Source organism: Bos javanicus, chromosome 2 (assembly GCF_032452875.1).
Source record: "Bos javanicus breed banteng chromosome 2, ARS-OSU_banteng_1.0, whole genome shotgun sequence".
NCBI classification, from domain to species: domain Eukaryota; kingdom Metazoa; phylum Chordata; class Mammalia; order Artiodactyla; family Bovidae; genus Bos; species Bos javanicus.
In genome coordinates, this window is record NC_083869.1 from 64695258 (window position 1) to 64719864 (window position 24607).

General features: G+C 40.6%; 1 protein-coding gene across 5 annotated transcripts in view; it reads left to right on the forward strand.

Moving 5' to 3' along the window:
• The window catches only part of NCKAP5 (NCK associated protein 5), a 1114793-nt gene that overhangs the window by 846324 nt on the left and 243862 nt on the right, over window positions 1–24607 (forward strand). For all 5 annotated transcript variants that reach the window (XM_061439579.1, XM_061439562.1, XM_061439566.1 and 2 more), the window contains one exon: window positions 22062–22130. In XM_061439579.1, the coding sequence (XP_061295563.1) occupies window positions 22062–22130 (69 nt within the window). The remainder of the gene's footprint in view (window positions 1–22061; window positions 22131–24607) is intronic.

Sequence of the window (24607 nt, forward strand, 5' to 3'; positions counted from 1 at the left end):
GCTGTCAGTATTTTTAAAGTTCACTGTCATAACTCTGTTCCCCTTGACCTTTATCATGATACCTAGCAGAAGTTTGAGTTGCTAGTTGAGTTCTAACTGGACATCTACCCTCATTCACTTTTCCCTCAGTGCCCAATAAATGCCTGCTTTACGCCTTCCCCTCTCTTGGATCACTCATTTCTTACTCATGTCGTAATTGCTCTTGGAATAGTAATTGATTTTCTCAGATTTAAAAATATTTCATTCCAGATAGATAGAGGTTTTATCTTCATGCTTTAAAATCAGGTTTATTATCATTCTGATACACAATAATGATTGCTTTGGTGTACAAATGTTGATAAGTGAAAAATCAATATGCACAGAAACTCAGGAATCCTCAAATGCTGTGAAACTAATAATTCAAGTGGTGATAGAAAATGAGAACCTTTGGTTTTGAAAAGGTGACATGCACCTAGAAGTCACCTAGAAGTATGTCATCTAGAAGTATGAGTGTCTTTTTTCTGCTCTCAAACATAAGGTGATGTAACATCATTATGGCTGAAAACCCTCTACTAGCATTTGCAAATTGCAACCAGCCCCTTTCAAACTCCTGACATATATTTACATGCAATTAATGCACAGAGCAGCTCTGCTCTTTGCTCTTTTAAAGTAGTTCTTTATATAGCCCTGTCTTGATAGTCCGCAAAAGCTACATTTTTAAAAGACAGTAATTCTAGGACAGCTTTAAAAAATGTGAAGTCTGTTTTTTTCAAAAGGGACTTTAAGTAGTTTTTTTCTATAACAAAAATGTTATATTAACACAATCCTATTTCACTTAATATGTTGTTTATTTAATGTATATCCATCCAAAGGTGAAACATAAATGTGGCTTGCAATGTGGGTATTATGTTGCTAATTAGCATCCGAATGTGGACTTGGTTTTTGTAAATAGAACTCAGCCTTAATGTAACAGTGTATTATGGGCCTAAGAAGACAGTTCCAAATCTGTGAAGTGCTAACTTGCCATCACACTAGAACAGTTGTCTGATTAATTACAATAGTGTGAACTTGGTCATGTTTTTGAGATGATGTTCCCTGCAAAGCAATTGACTAGATAATTGTTCTCTCGCTGCCATGAGTCCTAAGTAGAACTCAGCAGGGGTGAGACCCAAGCCTGGACCTGTCTCCCCCTGCTGTCCCTTACTTGATCAAAGGGAACATGCTTTGTGAAGCTGTCTCTTCACAGGTTAATTCGGCACAATTTCTATGTCTTGAGGCATAAAATCTAACCTTGAGGGATAAGATTTATTTGATACCCAATAATCTATGTGTGCAAATGATCCAAATGATCAGTGGAATGGGTAGAAGAGCAGAAAAACAAAGAGCAAAGATCAAATTTTCTTGTACAGAGACTGGATTTAATGAAGTTGAGATCTCTTTAAGCTCTGGTATTGTTGTGAGTAATACCAAAAGATGAATTACAGTGACTGGGTGGATAGTCATTGTTTACATCTCTGAGATGCAGTTTGCTTTATCTATAAAATTATGTGCTTAGTCTAAAGCTCCCAGTCTGTTCTACCTCTAAAAGTTCACAACATTTATTCATGAAGTTGAAAGTCCTGTGCAAATATATATCTGATGTTATTGACATATATGCATGAAAATATGAGCATATATGCATACATATATGCTTCCCAGGTGGCATGGTGGTTGATTCTAAAGAATCTGCCTGCCAGCGCAGGAAACGTGAGAGACATGGCTTGGATCCCTGGGTCAAGGAGATCCCCTGCGGTAGGAAATGACAACCCACTCCAGTATTCTTGCGTGGAAAATTACCCAGAGGAGCCTGATGGGCTACAGCCCATGGAGTCACCAAAGAATTGACTGAGCGATGGAGCACAGCGCACAGCACATACATATATACATATAGAAAGATATATATGCGGGGGTGTGTGTGTGTGTGTGTGTGTGCATCTTTCCCAGAAGACATTTGGCAAAGTCTCAACTTTGGTGTCAAACTGAATGAAGAGGATGCTATTGGTATATAGTGGGTGGAGATGACACTCCCTCCAAACCAAAAGTTATCTAACCCAGAATGCCCCTAGTGCTAAGGTGGAGAAACCCTAGTTTGTATGTAGGTATAGGGATCTGAGTGTGTGTTGTTTGTGGGATTTTTGTTGTTGTTGTTATTTCAGTTTTAATCTTTTTGTTCCAAGGGCAAAATCAATAGTACTGGAGATCACAGGCATTATTTTTATTGTGTTACAAGTCTGATCAGTATAACCTGAGAAACAGAAAATACTACACAGTTGTACAGAAAGTGCTCCTGGAGCTTACTGGCATGATAGCAAGTGGAAATAGTAGAAATGGAACAGGTATTAACATTTAGAACAGTTGTAACCTGCTCATTTCTAGACAATTCTAGGAACATGTGGCAGGCCCTTCATATATCAGCTGGTGATTTCCTTTGACATGAAATAGGATTCTATTTATAGAACTCTTCCTAGACCTTCCTCTTGCTACACTTGAATGGTTCCTGTTCCCACAAGAACTGGCTTATGTTTTGGGTACATACACACACATACACATTGATAAACATACACAGCTAGACTGCACACAGACTCATTATATAGAAGATTTTTTGTATCTAATTTGTTTCAACAGATCAACGAGATATTGTTTTCCTAACCATCTGTTGAGACATAGAAATAAGCTTTGCTGTGTATAGTTTGACATTTTATCCATGTTTGTCTTAATGAGACTTCATTCTGGTTTGGTTACATTTCTGTCTGCTCAACAGATTGTATCAAAGTCTGGTTTAGAGACATGAGACCAGCTAGGCTCCGTGATTTCTGGTGGAAGTTGGCTGACTCTCTCATACAGTCAAAGAAGGGAGGAGGGAGAACCATGTATGTATGTTCAGTACTTTAAAAAAGAGATGGTTGAACTATGACAGAAGTTAAAGTATGATGCACTTCATCATCTCTTTAGAATTTAGGATTTTATAATTATTTATACTTGGATAATTATTATATAAATGCAAAGAAATTTGGGACTTACATCTGGAAAAGACTTTTTTTTTTGCACATAAAGTTAGTTTATTAATGACTACAATTTATGACATGATCCAGTAAAAGGATGAGGGAACAAAAAGTAAAGCCATGAGACGTTAAGCAACTTGATCAGGGTCACAGTAAGTAAATGCCAGAACTTGAAACCATGCGTTCCTGGCTGTGATCTCTGCCATATTATTCTGCTGAAAATCTTTTTAAAATCACCAAACTAAAACTAAAAATCCAGGTTTCTTGATATCGTACTATGCTTATCCTTAAAATGTCTCTTTGAGATATCATCTGGTATAAAATACCTTCTTAGTAGCGTCACCGGATAAGTACATAATGTACATACTGATCCAATATTATCTTGGTAAAACGATGTGTAATTCAAACAGAAAAGTCTTTTAATAAAATTGGTGGCTGCTTGCTTTCCAACCTACATGTCTATTATTGCCCCTGAGCTGAACTGTAAGCTAAGGTGTTTACTCTTCTTTTATCCAGCCTTCAATAAGGAATTACATTTCAGCTGCCTCATCCCTTATCACCACAAAGGTCCCAGCTGCTTAAAAATATCTGCCAGCGCCCATCCACTCACCCACATGAGGTAACCCAGGAAATTTTCAAATCAAAAATGAGAAGCATGAAGGTGATGTGTCAGTGTGTTAGTTTCCTCTTTCCTCACAGTTTTCAAAGTAAATTCCACTGCTTACCGGTTCTCTAAAGGGAAGCAGATCACCCACCCCCTTTTAGCTCCTGGACTTGCAAACAAGGAATGTCATTTCTGGAAGAGGATTCAGTTTAGCATACATTTATTAAATCAAAGACAACTAGGAATTCAGGATGCTATGAAGTTTGCTGTAATGGTTTAGAGTGCTTGAATTCAGTTGGGTCTGTGTGACCTGAAAAAAGCCACTCAATCTCTCTGAGCCTCAGGTTACACATCTGGAAAATGGACAGAACAGCCTCTCTATAGTGTTGTCATGAGAATTCCATGAAGTAAAGCATACTGAGTGCTGAGCACAGAGCCTGGCACATACATCCACACTCATTAGCTCCCGTTGTCATCGTCACCATCATTTTCTAGAGCTTCCTTGCTTATCTCTGTCACAGCTATCCCAATGACTCTAGCCCTGGCTTCTGTCTTAAATTAGACATAATTACCAACATCTAGCCTGCAGAATCCCAGGGACGGCGGAGCCTGGTGGGCTGCCGTCTATGGGGTCACACAGAGTCGGACACGACTGATGCTACTTAGCAGCAGCAGCAGCAGCAGCATCTTCCCTCATCCAAGAAGGCACTGGCGACCCACTCCAGTACTCTTGCCTGGAAAATCCCATGGACGGAGGAGCCTGGTAAGCTGCAGTCCATGAGGTCGCTAAGAGTTGAACACGACTGAGCAACTTCACTTACACTTTTCATTTTCATTTTCATGCACTGAAGACGGAAATGGCAACCCACTCCAGTGTTCTTGCCTGGAGAATCCCAGGGACGGAGGAGCCTGGTGGGCTGCCATCTATGGGGTCGCACAGAATCGGACATGACTGACGCGACTTAGCAGCAGAAACAGCTTCCCTCATAACTCAGTCAGTAAATCATCTGCCTCCAATGCAGGAGACCTGGTTCAATCCCTGGGTAAGGAAGATCCCCTGGAGAAGGAAATGGCAACCCACTCCAGTATTCTTGCCTGGAGAATCCTATGGACAGAGGAGCCTGACAGGCTGCAGTCCATGGGGTCTCAAGAGTCAGACACAACTTAGCGACTAAACCACCACCACCACCACCACCATCTAGATGGATCTCTTCCAGATGTTACTCTTACATCTCAAATATACAAAACTGAACTGTTTTTTCAAAACTGATGGTTTTGAGAACTGCTATAAATTTGAGGGCAACTCTGATCTCTTGAGGAAATTTCAGGACAGCAGATGAATCAAGAGATGTCACACGTCCGTATGCATGTGCGCGTGCTAAGTTGCTTCGGTTGTGTCCGACTCTGTGATGCCATGGACTGTAGCCTGCCAGGCTCCTCTGTCCATGGGATTTCCCAGGCAGGATACTGGAGTGGGTTGCCATTTCCTCCTCCAGGGGTCTTCCCAACCCAGGGATCAAACCCACATCTTCTGCACTGGCAAGAGGGTTCTTTACTACTAGCACCACCTGGGAAGTCCCACTTGTCCTTATAATTTCAGCTAAAGGCAATAATCAAACTCAATTATCTTTAGACACTGGATTACCCCCATGGCACTGGATCCTTGCAGGAAGGCAGAAGATTCCGAGTGGCTGCCCACTCACGTAGGGGACAGATGAGAGTGCAGAGCAGGCAGCCGAGGCAGCCTGCACTGACTCTCTGCTACCCATCTGCTCTAGCCATTACCAGGCAGTTGTCCTGAGCAGACAGGCCAGAAGTTATGTTTGATAATTAGATTTAATCACAGTCTTCCTAAAGTTTAATACCATTTCCCTTGTGAATTCTTAAGCAAAGAGACAATATTCTTCCCTAAAGAGAAAGAGAGAGTCAGAGTGAGCCATCAGCATTGCTGAAAAGGATTTCCTGGAAACACATAAACAACACAAAGGGGAGAGGCGTCAGTGTGACTGCACACATATGTTGCTTAAGAGCAAGAGTTGTACATCTGTTGTCATTTTGTCTTCTCTGTAGAAAGGGAAAACATTGTTCCATGGCAGAGCAATAGATTTTTTTTTCCTAAAAATCTCCCATAACATTGTTTATCTCACTTTGCTCTGCTTTTTTGTCAGAGACCTCATCACCCTCTCAGAGACCTAGAATATCAACCTTTGTTTTGTCTTTGGTTCCCAACTATCCTTCGCATCCAGGTTCTGGTTAGGAGTTGGAAGAATCGGCTCTTAATTCTCCCTTCAGTGTGTCTTCCACCTCCTCCCCGATGCTGCCATTGTATTTCAGGGGTAGGTGGTCCTTGTAGGATGCTGCAGTCACATGTTTTCTGATCTCCCCACCTGCCCTTGCAGTCTCTCTTTGTTGCTGGTACTGGAGGGGTAGTTACTTAAAATACATGTTTGGTCACTTTTCTTCCCCACAGTGTCTTGCTCCTTCCACCTGTCTAGTTTTCTCTCTGACCAGTGCCCCTGTTCTGTGCCCTCTGACCCTGTTAGAGCAGAACTGACTGCCAGAGCACACCGAGGCCCTCCTAGAACCCCCTTGTTCTCAAGCTCTGCCTCGTGCTCTGTGACTTATTTATAGGTGTGTTTGTCTGTGTGTGTGAAATGTGTTTACAAATAAGCCATAAAATACATATTTACAGTGAAAAATTATAATGCAAACAGTTGAGTAACTGCTGTTAGATCAGCCAATGAAATATCAGGAAAAGCGCAGAGTACCACCCTCTGCCCCCTACCTTGAGCTTGTCTCTCATCACAGCTTCCTTTCTCCCCATTGAAGGCAATGATTCATCTGACTTCTGGGATAATCCTTTCCTTGCTTTTCAAAAGAAAAAATAATTTTACTTCCTATTTTTATATTCCTGAACAATGTAAGTTTTCCAGTTTAACGTGTACATGAAGTCATAATGGGAGGTTATGTGTGTGTGTGTGTGCGCGCGCGTGTGTGCATTGTTCAGTTGCTAAGTCATGTCTGACTGTGTGTGTGTGTGTGTGTGTGCATGTGCGCGTGTGCATTGTTGTTGTTCAGTTGCTAAGTCATGTCTGACTCTCCCCATGAACTGCAGCATGGCAGGCTCCTCTGTCCTTCACTATTTCCTTGAGTTTGCTCAAATTCATGTCCATTGAGTTAGTGATTGCCATCCAACCATTTCATCCTCTGTTGTCTCCTTCTTTTCTTGCTCTCAATCTTTCCCAGCATCAGGGATTTTCCCAATGAGTCCATTCTTCACATCAGGTGGCCAAAGTATTGGAGCTTCAGCTTCAGCATCAGTCCTTCCAACGAATATTCAGGGTTGATTTCATTGAGGATTGACTGGTTTGATCTCTTTGTTGTCCAAGGCACACTCAAGGGTCTTTTCCAACATCACAGTTCAAAAGCATCAGTTCTTTGGTGCTCAACCCTCTTTTTGGTTCAACTCTCACATCTGTGCATGACTACTGGAAAAACCATAGGTTTGACTATACAGACCTTTGTCAGCAAAATGGTGTCTCTGCTTTTTGATATGCTGTCTAGGCTGGTCATAGCTTTTCTTCCAAGGAGAAAGTGTCTTAATTTCATGACTGCAGTCACTGTCCACAGTGAATTTGGAGCCTAAGAAAATAAAATCTGCCACTGTTTCCATTCTTTTCCCCATCTATTTGCTATAAAATGATGGGGCCAGATGCCATGATCTTAGTTTTTTTAATATTGAAGTTTAAGCCAGCTTTTTCACTCTCCACTTTCACCTTCATCAAGAGGCTGTTAGTTCCTCTTCGCTTTCTGCCATTGGGTGGTGTCATCTATATGTATAAATATAAATAGGTTTAAATATATTGATATGATAATCTCTATGTATAGCAAGTACATCCATATTACTGCAAATATTTATCGCTAAATATAATATTACTATTTGCATTTGTTACTGCAAATATTATTTCACTCTTTTGATGTCTATTTTCACTATTCTGATGACTAATATTCCATTGTATATATGTACCACATCTTTGCTATCCATTCATCTGTCAGTGGATATTTAAGTTGTCTCCATGTCTTGGCTATTATAAATGGTGCTGCTATGAATGTAGGGATGCATGTATCTTTTCAAATAGTTTCATCTGGGTATATGCTCAGGAGTAGGATTGCTACATCATACATCCACTATATTTTAATATTTTGACCAATGGGTTTTTGCTTGACCAGTATCATTTTGTATTTTATGAGTCAAAAACGTAAAAAACAGATTTGCTGGAATGTCTTTCCCTTTTGTGTCTTAGTCTATATTCTGTCTTGCACATTGTTAGAAGTAAAAAAAAAAAATGATTGTTATTGTTGCCATAAAGGTAATAATAATAGTAAAAATAACATAAGACAGACTTTCCAGTCACTATTTAAAGGTATATTTAGCATACTTTTACAAACGAAAAGCCAAACAAGATTTTTTTATTTAGTGCTATCATTGCAATATTTATACATGCCATACATAAATCATTGTCTCTGTTCCACTGTTTCTTTTTTCCATACAGTATTTCATTATATAAATTTACCACAAATTATATACCAGTTTTACTGTTAATCTTCATCTGGATTATCTCCATCTAGGTGATGGTAAAAACAAAGCTGCTCTGAATGTATGTGTATGGCCATCCTGGTATATGCATTCACAGGCATCTGTAGTAGGTATACCTACAGATGGCTTTGCGGGGTCAAGAGGTATATGAGCTGCTTCTTCTTCTGTAGGTTAACTGTTCTACAATGAATGCACTCATTTACATCGCCAACAGTAGGACAGGAGAGTTCCTGTTGCTCCATGTGTTGACCAACCTTTTTTCTGTTCATGCCAATCTGGTGCATGTGTAATGGTATATCTTTAGTTTTAACTTGTATTTTTAATTAACTTCCTCTCTGGAGTAAAACGATTCCTGAACCACAAATGTCTGTGTGCTTGTTTGCTTCCCTTGTTTATCTTTCAGGTCTTTTCAGTTCAGAGGTCAAAATTTCCTATTCCTGAAGACATTCCCAGTCAATTCAATAACCTGAGTTGCCTGCTTCTTAGCAGACTGGAGACAAACACTTAGGCTATGCTTCTCAGGCTATCTTTGCTTACATGCTGTTCTTAAAAATACTTTAAGGATAAGGACTATGTATATAAAGAAAATATCCCTGTAGATTAGAGCATGTATATGGATGATTTTTAAGTTCTTGTCTGTAAAATGGAGCACCTTATACAGTCCAGGGGTCGTTCCTTAAATGAGATAATGAGGTCAATATATTAACGGATTATGTTATACAAATCGAGTTTTATATAGTTAAACTATTAAAATGACTAACAATTGATGTCCCAAACATTCTGAACGCAACAAGGTGATCAGATCTGTTCACATTTCCCAGTTCTGTGAAATTTCTCCGTGACTCTTCCAGAGCCAAAAAATTCACTGTAGTCCCCTTATTGCTTGAAAGAGATTTGGGATTTCTTTCTTTCTTTGTTCTCTTTTTTCTTTTTTTAGCTGCACAGGGTCTTCATTGCTGTGAGCAGGCTTTCTCTAGCTGCAGCGAGCAGGGGCTGTTCTCTGTGGTGACTTCTTGTTGCAGAGCACACGCTTCTGTGGTTGTGGTGCTTGGTCTCAGTAGTTGCTGCTCAAGGGTTCTAGAGCATACACTATGGCACATGGGCCAAATTGCCCACAACATGTGGACTCTTCCTGGGCCAGGAATCACACCCATGCCCCCTGCATTGGCAGAGGGATTCTTAATCACTGGACCACCAGGGAAGTTTCTAGATTTGGTATTTCTGAATGCATATCCTGGGAGTGAAATATGTTTAAAGGATGTTTTTGCTAAGAACTATAGAGTACCTGAATTTTGGGCTCTGTCATGATTAAAAAATTACTTGTATCTTGAGCACAAATATGTAATTTTTGAAATTGCTGAAGTTTTCGATTTTAATAGAAATCCTTTGACAGTAGTATTAAATGTTTGTAATAATTAAATGTTTGTACCAGTCTTTAAAAATATGCACTTGTCAAACATACAAAGCTTCACTTCCCTGAATTAACACAAGTCTGACTCCCAAGTGCAATCTGTTCCAGGCTGAAAAGACCAATTTTTCTCTTCAAGCTGGTGGAGGTGGGAGATGAAATTTCAGGGAAGTGGATCCCAGGTTCAGTTCAATTCAGTTCAGTTCAGTCACTCAGTCCTGTCCGACTCTTTGCGACCCCATGAATTGTAGCACGCCAGGCCTGCCTGTCCATCACCAACTCCCAGAATTCACTCAAACTCACATCCATCGAGTCAGTGATGCCATCCAGCCATCTCATCCTCTGTCGTCCCCTTCTCCTCCTGCCCCCAGTCCCTCCCAGCATCAGAGTCTTTTCCAATGAGTCAACTCTTCACATGAGGTGACCAAAGTACTGGAGTTTCAGCTTTAGCATCATTCCTTCCAAAGAACACCCAGGACTGATCTGCTTTAGAATGGACTGGTTGCATCTCCTTGCAGTCCAAGGGACTCTCAAGAGTCTTCTCCAACACCACAGTTCAAAAGCGTCAATTCTTCGGCACTCAGCTTTCTTCACAGTCCAACTCTCACATCTATACATGACTACTGGAAAAACCATAGCCTTGACTGGACGGACCTTTGTTGGCAAAGTAATGTCTCTGCTTTTGAATATGCTATCTAGGCTGGTCATAACTTTCCTTACAAGGAGTAAGCGTCTTTTAATTTCATGGCTGCAGTCACCATCTGTAGTGATGTTGGAGCCCCAAAAATAAAGTCTGACACTGTTTCCCCATCTATTTCCCATGAAGTGATGAGTCCAGATGCCATGATCTTTGTTTTCTGAATGTTGAGCTTTAAGCCAACTTTTTCACTCTCGTCTTTCACTTTCATCAAGAGGCCTTAACCCCTCTTATTTAGCAAGTACAGAGACAAAGGAAGCAACATCATTAATAGGGGAGGAAGTATAAGTACTAGCAGCTTTATGATGCTTTGGTATTGGGTTTCCAAAATCAACTTGTCAAAACAGACCTTGGGCAGAAGACCTAAATAGGCATTTCTCCAAAGAAGAAGACATACACAGATGGCCAATAGGCACATGAAACAGATGTTCAACGTTGCTAATCATTAGAGAAATGCAAATCAAAACTATAATGAACTATATCACCTCTTACCAGTCAGAGTATCCATCATTAAAAATCTACAATTAACAAATGCTACAGAGAGTATGGAGAAAAGGGAACCCTCCCACATTGTTGGTGGGAATGTGAACTGGTACAACCACTATGGGAAACAGTGTGGAGGTTCCTTAAAAAACTAAAAATAGAGCTACAATATGATCCAGAAACCCTATTCCTGGGCATATATCTGGACAAAACTAATTTGAAAAGACACGTGTACTCCCATGTTCATAGGTTGTTGATATTTCCCCTAGTGATCTTGATTCCAGCTTGTGATTCATCCAGCCTGGTATTTTGCATGATGTACTCTGCATAAATGTAAATAAGCAGGGTAACAATATATAGCTTTGTTGTACTCCTTTCTCAATTTTTAACCAGTCAGTTTTTCCATGTCCAGTTCTAACTGTTACTCCTTGACCTGCATACAAATTTCTCAGGAGACAGGTAAGGTGGTCTGGTACACCCATCTCTTGAAGAATTTTCTAGTTTGTTGTGATCCACACCATCAAAGGCTTTAATGTAGTCAATGAAGCAGATGTTTTTCCAGAATTCCCTTGCTTTCTCCGTGGTCCAGTGAATGTTAGCAATTTGATCTCTGATTGCTCTGCCTTTTCTAAACCCAGCTGTACATCTGGAAGTTTACATACTGCTGATATAAACTGCCATGTGCAAAATAGATAAACAGGGTCCTACTGTATAACACAGGAAGCTATATTTAATATCCCATGATAAACTATAATAGAAAAGAATATTATAATATATTATACATATATACTTCTCTCTCTCTCTCTCTATATATATATATGTATATACTTCTCTCTCTCTCTCTATATATATATATATATACTTCTCTCTCTATGTATTTATATATGTGTGTGTGTGTGTATGTGTGTGTAGAACTGAATCACTTTGCTGTACACCAGAAATTAACATAGTAAATCAACTATGCTTAAATAAAATATAAAATAAAACAGACCTTAAGAGAAAAGCAGAGCAGGGAATAGCATCGGAGTTGAGTTGTATAGTTCAAATGGTTTCCTGGATGAAAAAACAACACAGTCAGAAACAGCAGATAGCAGGGCACATTTATACCATAAGAGAACTGCTGTCAGGCGATTTATTGGTAGATAGGAGCAATGTGTGCTGCAGCCAGCTCATGCCAGCTTTTAAGAGCCAGTTGGTAGTTTTCAAGAATTTTCCAATCCTGCTGTGAATCATAGCAATTATTATTAATTAAATCATATAAACTTACAGATAATTAAAGAAAGTTAATACATACTCAAAACAAATCACGTCTTAATTACGTGCTAACGTTTTACCACCATCTAAATTCTATATCCAGGGTGGTAGGAATCCTGTGTGATGGTGCACCGCTAGTCTGCATCTTCTGCCAGCTCTGTGCAGCTGGAAGTGAGGCATGATAGGAGTAATGACACCATGGAAATCAGAAAAACCACAAAGCAGGACTCTTCTCTCCCAAAGAGCCAGTTGTTAAGTATCTGCCAGTGGGCTCCTAAAGAGGACGTTGATTTACTGGTGTGAGAATGTGAGGATTCTGGAGGCTGGTGTGTGAAGCCTGTTTTCAGTGTGCCAGGTCCAGAGTCCTACCCTGTGACTTTGTTATCCCTACTCGGTGTCATTCTGAGGACTTACTTGACTTTTCCATGATGGGCATAGCCTTGAAAGGGGGAGGGGGAAGTGGGGAAATGGGATCAGCAGCTGCAGTGATTTGCCAAAATGTCAGACCTGTGCAGGTGGCAAAAGTTTGCAAAGAAGTTTGAGTAGAATCAAGAGACAGAAGCTTGGAGGCATAAAGCAGAAGCGTTCATTTCCCTAAACCTATTAATATTTCTTTTTGTAATCCTAATGGTGGCCTACATACCTTCGATGCAAGAGTTTTATACGTAAAGGGTCAGAATTTCAACGAATCTGGATTTCTTCCACATCCTAAGCACATTACAGGATATGGGAAAGCAAAGGTGCCTGCTTTCAAAGAGTAGAACAACTGGAGGGGAGGAATATAGTCCATCCTGGACTGTAATGTGGTGGGTACTGTAACAAAAGGGCAGACAGGGTGCTCCAAGAGCGTGACGGTAGGGACCTGGCCCAGTGGCATCCACAAATCAGGCAGGCAACTATTTCATGTGTGCAGTTCAGGAAAACTATGAGTAGCATATTGTTCTTTTCATCTGCCCTAAAGGCTAGTGGAGGTTATTATTCCAAACCTTACAGGAAAGCCTAGCAGGAGATAGGCTTTCAAGGTGATAGGATTGATATCCTTATGATAGGATTTCAAGGTGAAATGTAATGTCCTTTCCCAGACCATCCTGCACCCCTGCAAACCTGCCTACTTTCTAACTCCTGAAATGTTACAATTAAAGATTCACTCCTTAATCCTCTCTTAAAATGAAAATCCTTTTGGTGCTTTGTTTATCAGCTTTGAATCTTAACGTGAATGAAGTTAGCAGTATGTCTCTGAGGGAGATGGTGCTTGATAAATGGGTACCTGGAAATAGAAATAAAGTATGAGAAAGTGAGGGGAAAATAGACAAGGGGGACCCACAGATGAGAGGTGCCAGTGGCTGAAGCTAATCTGTATATGAGGCTGTTTACAATATTGAGGACCCAGGTTACACTTGTCTTGGCTAAACCTTCCCAATCAACAGAATAACTTCTATCCTGGCTGACACCCTTCCTGGTGATAAAGCCTATGAGTTGCCCACATTCCAGATGGGAATTGTTTTACAAAGGACAGAGGGAACTAACACTGATCAAGTTCTGCAATGGGCCAGGCTCTGTTTTAGATTTGTTTTACACTCATCATCTCATTCATCCCTAGAAGAGCGATGGGGATTTACTGTCACTCCTATTTATCAAGGAGGAGACAGACTCAAAGAGTCCAGGTGACCTGCTAGAAGTGATGGGAAGCTGGAGGTAGCACCAAGATCCAAATAAACATTTGACTTCAAAAGTCAGGCCTGGTTCCATTATTTAAAAAAATAACAAAGGAGATTAACAAAGCATGTTGGCACCTCCCTTTAGAATCGCATACTTTCCTCCTAGGATGATAGATTCTTCTCATTCCTACATATGAAATCTGTACATGGATCTTTCCTGTATATCCCCATAGGAAATAAAATTATCAAGCTTTTTTTGTTTGTATTATGAAAACATTAACTTTTATTATTTTCCAGATATGTAATATCAAATAATATTTTTCTGAATCACACACAGTTTTATCTATTTTACACATAGATGCACACACACACAGAAATGCCCTCTCAGGGGCCATTTCTCCCCAGTGAAAATCACTGATCTAGGAGAAGAGAGACAGACTCATAAACAGAGAAAGTGAAGTACAAGATTGTATGGTGTTTTTATCTGTATATAGTGAAAAATCATTATGATAGGTGTTCTACTCAGAATCTGTAGATGGCATGTTGTGGAAGTAAAGAAGAGCACCTGTTACACCTCAAGAGACTCATGAAGACTTCCTGATGGAGAAGGCAAACATGATGACCATCTCCAGTTGCAGAGAAACATTAAGAAACTCCTGCACTGTTAAAGGCAGATGGTATAGCCAGGGAGAGGCAGTTCCTGATGACTGTCTTCATTCTGAAGCTGATTCCCCCAGGTCACTGGTTCTCCAAGTGTGGCCCTCAGACCAGCAGTATCAGCATCATCTGGAAACTTGTTAGAGATGCACATTCTCAGGCCCCATCCTAATTACACTGAATCCAAACCCTAGGGATCTAACAAGCAATCCTAGATCTCAGAATCATACCAAGTCATCCTGGTGCCTACTCAAGTCTGCCAGCCCCTGGTCTAAAGCCCCAGCCAAGGATTTAAACTCTGCAAATACATAGAGGTTTCATCGCAAAGTGTTTTCTAGTCAGGCCTGCAGACGTGTCTTGCATAACATGTTATCATTGCTTGTTTTAACTCCTCGAGACATGGATGCTATTTTTATTTGAATTTAGGTCTCCAATGCCTTGGGCTGGGCCTTCAGTTCCTGGGATCCATCAGGTTAGTTTAGTGCAAGAGTAAGGACATTTTGGCTGCGTGTCTGTGGCATATGAGCACTGAGATTCCTCCTAATCCTTCTAGGAATTCACATCTTATTCCTGTGGTGGGAGGACAGAGCTTGTAAATATTTCCTGAAATTTTCTAAAGTGACGAAATTTATCTCCATGATGCATAGCAGCCCTAGACATTGCCCAGGTATGGAGACTGCAGCTCTTAAATACAGTAAGTGGGGAACTTCGCTGGTGGTCCAGTGGTTAAGACTCTGTGCTTCAAATGCCAGGGGTGCAGGTTTGACCTCTGGTCGGGGAACTAGGATCCCTTGTGCCCCATGGTGCTGCAAAAAAATTACTGTCAGTGGAAAAGACCCTTTTGCTGGCTACCCACCCCAACATGACCACCACAATGACTGGATATGATGAGATGAATGATCCTGAAATTCCAAAAGTTTTTAAGATGAAGATAAAAGGAAGGAGATGTGATACCCAGGTCCAGTTCTTGGTGTCCTCTGTATTCAGGCTTCCTACTGCCCTACTCGATGAAAATGTGAACACTTGGATGGCCTGCTTGATGGCACATTTAGCCACTACCATGATGCTTTCTCCTCGGATAGTTTTCAAAATAAACAGATTACAGTGTAATTAAGGATATTTAGGGCATCTCTGTTTTGCTTGGAAGGCTGAATCTGAAGTGAGATTGTTAGGATGGTGCTTTAATGGGCAATTGGGATATGTAACTGGAGTGCCACAGGACTCTGCTTCAGAGATGCGATCATAAAAGAGTGCTTTCCCACTTGGGGCCTAACCACAATTTTCAAAAAATACCCTTTTCCTGACCTTATTCTGACCTGTTTGACTTTGCTGAATTAAAGGGTTTTTTGCAAACTGGGAAGATGTCATTCCGAAAAAGACCAGCTGTTACAGAAGGGAAACTACGGGCATGCGGCCCTTTTAATGATTGTGAATTGGAGTTTTTTCTCTTTCCTGTTCTTTTTCCCCTTCAGAGAACATCTTTCTCTTTCCACGTTCTTCCTTTCTCCACAAAACAAGTGGTAAAGCAAGGGCGGTAAAAACTAACCTCTGAGGAGTCTGAGTAAAAGGTATGGAAGAATTCTCTGTAGTATTCTCAAAACCTTTTCTAACATCTGAAATTACTTTAAAATTTAAATATATGCCCCATTTAAGTTTTTAGGTTCACGTCTTAGCCAGACCACAAAAAAATGAGTAGAATTTAGAAAAGCCAATGAGCAAGTGAAACATATCCCATCTAAAACAGTGGAACCAAAGGCATAGCCTGGGGAATGAGAACTTGGACTTCATGAGATGAACAGGGACTGGGACTGACCTGAGAGATGGTACATACTATCTAGTGGGAAATGTAAGTTTGTATAGATGAGTGGGCACAGAGTATAAGAGGTGAAAATCCTGCAGTAGAGTTGTTATTTTATGCAGAGCAACATTTTTTAAGCAGAATTATTCTACCTTTTGGTCTGTAGAAAAGGATACTGTCTTAGTCTGTTCAGGCTGCAATAACAAAATACCACAGATGGAGTAGTTTATGAATAACAGAGATTTATTTTTCTCATTTCCAGAGTCTGGGAAGTCCAAGACCAACGCCCCAGCAATGGTCAAGTTTTAGTCAGGGTCCTCCTCTTGCTTCACAGCCATAGTTAGCACCTTCTCACTCTGTCCTCACAGGAGGAAGGGGGATTGGCAAACTTCACAGCCTCCTTTTTGAGGACTATAATCCCCTTCATGGGGACTCCAACCTCCTGACCTACTGTCCTTCCAAAGGCCCCACCCCATAGTATCTCATTGGGCACTGGGACCATAAGGATGTGGGGAGGACACAAACATTCAACCATAGCAGATGGATTAAGTGCATTTATAGTGTAGAGAGATTTAAACATAATAAGCACTTAGAGGATTAATGTAGAGCAGTCCTTTAGAAACATGGGTCCATTGAGTCATTTGTAAACTCTGGCCAGCGTGTCTGTTAACAGAGCAGGGTCTCTAAGAAACATAGTTTCTTTAAAACATATATTGATATTGCTGTGTTAGTTGCTCAGTCCTGTCTGACTCTTTGTGACTCCCGGAACTATAGCCCACCAGGCTCCTCTGTTCATGGAATTTCCCAGGCAAGAATACTAGAGTGGGTTGCCATTTCCTTCTCCAATATTAATATTAAACATGCATTAACTCAACATTGTAAATCAGCTATACTTCAATTAAAATTTTTTTAAAAACCGTATATTAATTCATGCCCATTTTCTATAGTAAACCAAAACAATATAGATTTACTCTATGTAGCTCTTCAATTTTATAAAGATATTTTAGGACTTTAGGGATGAAATCAGAAACATTTAGATCCCTGTAATTTGGAGTCATGAGGAAACAGCACAGAGCAGGAAATCCTCTAAATCAGGGACTAAGCCTCGCACAAGGTTTTGATCATCATTGTGCAAGACAGAGCTGAACCCTAAAACCCACCGTTACATTTAATTGAACACTCTAATGACATCCTCTGAGAACACTGCTTTAATAACATGCTTATTTAAAGTGACAAAACCCATGTCATCATTCTTTAATTCTCAGTAGTGACACCAACATTTTCTTTTTCTCTCTTTGCCTTATCCTCTCCTATCCCTCCCATATAAACAGATGCTGTCTCTTTAAATCACATTTAATTAAGTTTTCTTTTTTCTTTTCCTGTTTTTTCCCCTATTGTCTTGTGTTGGTAGCAGGTTAATCCTGAATTTCTAATAAATACAAATGGATTAAATAAAATCATGAGTTTAAGAGTATTTTAACTTCATTGGCATAATTGTTAATATCTCCATCGTCCCCTGGGATATGTAGGATTACATTAATTAAAGTGGTCTCTGTAACTGAATGCGTTAACCATAAATGTGGCTGCTGTGTCTTCCCCAGCACTCTTTAGGTATTTAATTTCCTTGCCTGCAATAGATTGTCAGAGCAGTAAACGTGAGGCAACTAATGTAAATGGTGTAATGACGGTAATTATCTGAATGGATCGATTGGAGTGTTATTGCAACGTGATATTGTGGGCAGAAGCAATATTAGACATCCCATACACATTCTGTTTTCAATTTTATTTCCTTACACATTTTTTTCCCAAGATTTTTCAAGTGAAAGTAATGTCAGCCGGTGTTGCTATTCTCTCCTTTATCTCTCCCTATCACCCTTTGTGCTGCTGCTTTACTAAATAAAACCAGCAGAGCCCAGGAAAACTAAATTTCTCCAAAGAAAGCAGTGACCTTATAAGATGGAAATTCTAGCAGTTTCTCTGTGATTCATGGTATCCAAATATTTGAACCTGAAGTCACTTTGTAGATGGGCTATAGATTGGCTAGTTTGTCCCCTTCACTCATTAACTGCTAAAGAACTGTAATCTCAAGGAGGGTTCAATGACTTGTTGAAGGTTACACAACACGGTATTGCCAGGCAAACTAGAAGGGGGTGGAATTGGCCCTCTCTCTCTTCTGGGCTGGGCAGGGAGCCGAGAGTGTGCACCAGCTGCAGGCCAAAAGGGGTTCAGTGTGACAGGCCAAAGCAGAGCGAACCCTGGAAGAAACATTAAGTCAGGAAAGTTTCCTTTTCCTTTGAGTGGGGAATGAAATGATGGAACCATCTGGGATAACCAGTACTTAAAAATCCAAACAGATGTTCAGCATGAGGGTAGAAGGTTTGGGCTGGGTCGCAGATGTCTGTCCATGATGAGAATGGAAAGACCATGGCAGGATCCCACCTGAGGGACAGGAGTGTTGGGAGAGAATTACTAAAACAGGGATTCAAACTCAGAGGAAAAAGGTCAAAGCCAAGTATTAGAATTGGAAGTTGAAGAAGAAACAGAGGTTTGAATCCTTGGACTTGAAAGATGACTAGGTCGAAACGATCTGACAGTGGCAAGAGCACCTTGAAACGGCCTGTTTCCTGTCAGTTTTCTTCGACTTTTGTGCCCCATCCTAGTTCAGTCACACCACTGGCTTTGCTTGTTACGTAACAAATGGGTGTAAGTCTAAAACTTTTCATACATCTGCCCCCCAAAATCCCAACAACATTCAAAGCACTGATAAAACCACACAGAACCCATGCCTTCTGTGTTCCAGAAAACGGAACACTTAGAACTTCAATTGCTGTACATAGAAAAATAAACGCCAAATACCCACAGCACTACCTGCAGCAAGCCTGGTGTCCCAGGGCAGGATGGTGGCGCAGGGTGCAAGGAAAGCACTCGCAGAACGAGATGACCTGACACCACAAGCTCAGATCTCAGTACTGGCTATCGGACAGGCCTTAAGGTGTGCACAACCTTAAGGTGACCATCTCAGCAAGGCAGTGACTCTAGGGAGAAGAGGGCAAAGAGAAAATATACTGTTTGGAGATGTGAATGTGAAGGGGAAAAGATGAGGGAAAATTTCAAGATGCTATGGAAATAGACCAGCCTCCTCCATCATCATCCAGTAAAGAGGCTAAAACAAGGGTATATAGTGCAAGGCTGGAGGAATAGTGTGTGAAAGTGATAGACTCTGATAAAGCAAGAAGAATGTACCGGAGAGCTGGTTGGGAAAAGGAATGAGGCAAGGACTGTTGATTGTTGCATGTGTAGTAAGAGGCAAGGCACGGAATTGTAACTAGATGGTAGCAACAGAGGGAGCAATGAAAGGACCTGTAAGAGGTGTGTGGGTGGTATCAAAGAGATAGGAAAGGAAGCAACACTTTGCTCTTTTTAAGGTACTTTGACTTTTGGAATCATGTTCATGTTTTTCATATTCAAAAAATAACACGAAAGCAACAAGAAGATGAGAAATTAAATTTGAATGCCATCAGAAACAAATTAACTGAATTTAAAAATACATTTTCAAATTAAGAACATAACCACACTAAAGTGGGAGGTGGGGGAAGAGCCAATCTAGTATCTTTTCAATTCAGTCGCTCAGTCATGTCTGACTCTTTGTGACACCATGGACTGCAGCACGCCAGGCTTCCCTGTCCATCACCAACTCCCAGAGCTTGCTCAAACTCATGTTCATTGAGTAAGTGATGCCATCCAACCATCTCATCCTCTGTTGTCCCCTTCTCCTCCTGCCTTCAATCTTTCCCAGCATCGGGGTCTTTTCCAATGAATCAGTTCTTTGCATCAGGTGGCCAAAGTATTGGAGTTTCAGCTTCAACATCAGTCCTTCCAATAAATATTCAGGACTGATTTCCTTTAGGATTGACTGGTTGGATCTCCTTGCAGCCAAGGCACTCTCAAGAGTCTTCTCCAACACCACAGTTCAAGAGCATCAATTCTTTGGCACTCAACTTTCTTTATAGTCCACCTCTCACATCCATTCATGACTACTGGAGAAGTCATAGCAAAATCCTTGATAGAGTGGGTGGGGATGGTGTTCACAGTTGGCAGCCAGAGGGAAAATATCAGTCAGTAGATTGAGAACAAGCCAAGAAGGCAAAGGGAAGTGAGTAAGAAAATTTTAGCAGAATGGAAGGAGACAGAGCCACGAGCATGAGCCAACTTAAAAAATATGATTTGATGATAATGGAGAGGTGAAGGCAAAGAGTTGGACATGACTGAGTGACTGAACTGAACAGAACTGAACCTTAACCAAGTGATCAAAGTTAACATATCCAAATACGGGACAGATAGACATACAGGAGCCTGATATGATGCACTAAGAAGGATGCAGTATCATTTCTGTTCCATTATTGCCAAGTTTGCAGAAGGAAACTTGAAACAAACCTAAATTAAGTGACATTCCACAATGTAATTGTCTGTTACTATTTAAAAAAAAAAAAATAGAAGGAAGAAATCATGAAAGACAACTCTTCCAGATTACATGCTCTTGGATGAATGCTAAACACATGCAATGCCTGATCCTGGATATGATTCTGGGTTGGAAAAAGTTTGCCCTAATGACATTATTGGGACAATGGATGAATGGAATAAGGACTATAGAAGAGACTGGGTGCTGTATTAATCAACATTGTATTTCCTGATTTTGAAAACTATACTCTGATTATCTTCATTATTGGAAAATATATACAGAAGTAGTTAGGGATAAAGAATTGCAGGAAGAAAAAAATGAAAGAGAAGAAAATAATACAGAAAATCTGGCAAAATTGTTGAATCTGAGGAAAGGGTATATGGCAGTTCATCATACTGTTCTTGAACATCATCTGCAAGTTTGAAATTACTTCCAAATAAGTTTTTTAAAGCCTGGTGGAAAGAATCTAAATAGAAAATGTGGATCTATGTACGAACACCTCCTAAAAATCATACCACAGTTTTGAAAAAAATGATTTTGAGATCTGTATCCCCATTTCTAAATGTCAAGGAGGGCTGTCCTGAAGGGGAGAGAAGCAAGGTTGCCTTAGGGGATTGAGACAGTGGTTATGGCAGCCATGGGACAGGTTAACTTACACAGTTTAGGATTCAGGCCAAGGTCAGCAGTGGCGAGAGTGAACCCGGGTCACCAGAGGCCTAAGGCAGTTCTCTTGCCACCACTCTATGTTTCACTGAGTGTTTCTGTTCCTTTGTTATTTTGCTAGTAACCTGGTAACCATATTCAACCTAGGATCCTCTAGTACCTTATTTAGCATTCAGGTACCTACAAGGCTCTAAGGAGCAGAAAAGCAGTACTTTTAAGAAGGCAAGTGGAGAGGGGAGGGACTCAAGCATGGTTCAGTTCTTGAGTTTCTCATTGTAGCCTCATGTTCAAAAGTCATTGATTAACCAGGAAAACAACATGTTTAGTCTGCCTTTGGAATTATACTTTCATGACTTTACCTGAGAGTCTCTTCTGTGACCTAAACAAATACCAGGTTATGAATTTATGACAGGTCTTAATGAAGTAGATTAAGGCATTTCTTCCATTTACATTTTCATAGAATGAAATAAACATTGTAATCTTTTTTACAGAACACTTTCACATCAGGCCATGATTTGATTTTCTACCTGTTCAGAATACCAAGTTTTGCATTTCTTTAAGCCCTAATGCCTTTTTGTGAGAGATAAGACAGAAGTCATCCCTGAGAGATTTATAATAGTACTTAGAGCAAACTCGTCAAAGATTCTTCTACAAGATTGTTTTGGATCCTGAGGAGATATATTTAGTAACTGTATTGAAGAAGTTGTCACATAACACAACATTTCATTGATTTATTTGTATTATTTTTGTGTCTTCACTGCAGGCAGAGAATTCAGCATTGGCTTTGGAAAATGAAAATCAAAGGGAACAGTATGAGAGATGTCTTGATGAGGTAAGGGGAACAGAGAGGTTCTGGATAAGAGGTTGAACTATTTAGGATTCCTTGGTCAGATCTTAATATATGTCTCTTACCAGTCCTGAACAAACATTAGCATTTAGTCCTTGAAAGGGAGGTTGTAAACAAGGAATATGGATAAGGAATGTCAGTCTGTCCCCTCCCCCTCCCTCCCTGTATCCTTATACAGGCGTCTACAAATTCCTTTTGGTTATTGTTTAATATTCTCAGGGCATAGGTTGTGAGATGCTTCACTGTATGATAAATTCCTCCTGTCCAGTAAGTGTGATCCCAGCCTGTGAATGAGAAAAGCTGCCTCGGGGCACACTGCATCGTCTCCAATTCGATGCCATTTCTGAATAAAAGCAAAATCCTTGATAGAGTGGGTGGGGATGGTGTTCACAGTTGGCAGCCAGAGGGAAAATATCAGTCAGTAGATTGCGAACAAGCCAAGAAGGCAAAGGGAAGTAAGAAAATTTTAGCAGAATGGAAGGAGACAGAGCCACGAGCATGAGCCAACTTAAGAAATATGATTTGATGATAATGGAGAGGTGAAGGCAAAGATGGCAGGTGTCTCAGATTCCTGAGAGGGGAAGGAAAATTGGAAAGTGTGCAGGCCCTCATTCTCTTCTCAGTCATCCCCTCACTCCTGGCAGGGAGTGCACCATCCATCCTTCCTGTGTCACCTTGCCAGGGCTTGCCAGTGACCTCCCTGACCAGCTCTCGTCTGGGGTTGGTTGGCAATTGAAGTTATTCATTTAATGGGATGACTCTTCCAGTCATCTGCCCAATACCCTAAAACTTGCACATATCCTTCTAGAAGATTCAGTTTAATAGTTGTTATGATAGAGCTGACAGAGATTTCAAGAAAATTAGAAAAATTATGTTCAGTCACGTTCCACTTCCTGAGCAATGGAAACTGGAAGTATATCTTCAGTCTTTTCCTCCTCACTATCAATTGGGAAACTTTTTCCAACAAATACTCTTGAATTTCCTTACCCCTTCTCTACCCCGTCCATGAAGGTGATGGAATAAATGACAAAGAACACAATTTAAAAGCCCAGTTGTGGCATAGTCACCTCTACCATATACTTCTCTTCTCCCTCGAAATTAGAAATGGTGTTTCCTCACAGAGTTCCACATGTGCTTGATATTTTCCTACACCAGTGGTTCTTGTAGTGTGATCCCTGAACTGGCAACATCAGCCTCGTCTGGGAACTTGTTAGAAATGCAGATTCTTTTTTTTTTTTTCATTTAACCTTTAAAATTTATTTTGGCTGTGCTGGGTTTTTGTTGCAGCACATAGGCTTTCTCTAGCTGCAGCTCTGAGGCTTCTTTCTTGTTGTAGCACAAGGGCTTCTCTTATTCTAGGGTATGAACTCTAAGGGAAGCCCCAGAAACACAAATTCTTAAGCCCCAGCCATAGAGAATAAGAGATTCTGGGAGTGGAGGTGGGCCTGGCTATGATCTCTGTATCAGCAAGATCTCCAGATGATCCTGCTGAACCCTGCAAACCAAGAGCCATTATCCTCATAACACACACCACTTTGCTTCACAGTCACTTGTCGAAGAACCTTCAAACAATCCCTAGAAAGTTGTTTAGTTATTTAATATTTTAATTGTCTCATAGCTCCAGCCATATGGGACTTTCCTGGTGGCTCAGATGATAAAAAAATCTACCTGCATTGCAGGAGACCCAGGTTCGATCCCTGAGTAGGGAAGATCCCCTGAAGGAGGGCATGGCAATCCACTCTAGTATTCTTGCCTGGGAATCCCACAGACAGAGGAGCCTACTGGGCTACAGTCCACAGGATCACAAAGAGTCAAACACAACTGAGTGACCAACACTTTTCCAACTATATGTATTAGTTACTCAAACAAAATGGTGTTTGCAGTCCCTTTGCCCTGTCAAGACTTGAAAGGACTCAGAGTCATCTTTACAATGTCCAGAGTTAAAAGAATCACTCAAATCAGTTGACATAAAAGCAGGAGTGATGACTCATGTCTAGTGAGGCCAGTTCAGCCCCTCTCATCTCTGTTCCCCAGGCTGTTGGTCCAATCAAAGTTGAGGGCAAGAAATTCCAAATAGATCCAAGGATATTTAAAGGAACAAATACTGCCCTTGGGTCATATGTATTGATCAGCAAAGTACTACCTTAACCTCCTGCACAGGAATTTCCAATTAGAATCCCTATTCAGAAGTCAAATTTATGTGAATCATACCACATAAACTTAATTTGTCACAGTTTCCCCATAAATCATCCTTCCTCATCAGTCAAAAAACTCCCAGCATTTATTTATGAAAACTCAGGGTCTGTTTTCTATATGTCCCCTATGCCTACATCCCAAAGGTTTCATTAGAATGTGACTGGCACAACCGAAGTTTTCACCCACAGAATCATTTAGTATAAAGTTTCCACTGAAGACAGAATTTTCAGAGGGAGAATTTCTCCCTTCTTAATTGCAGAAATTAA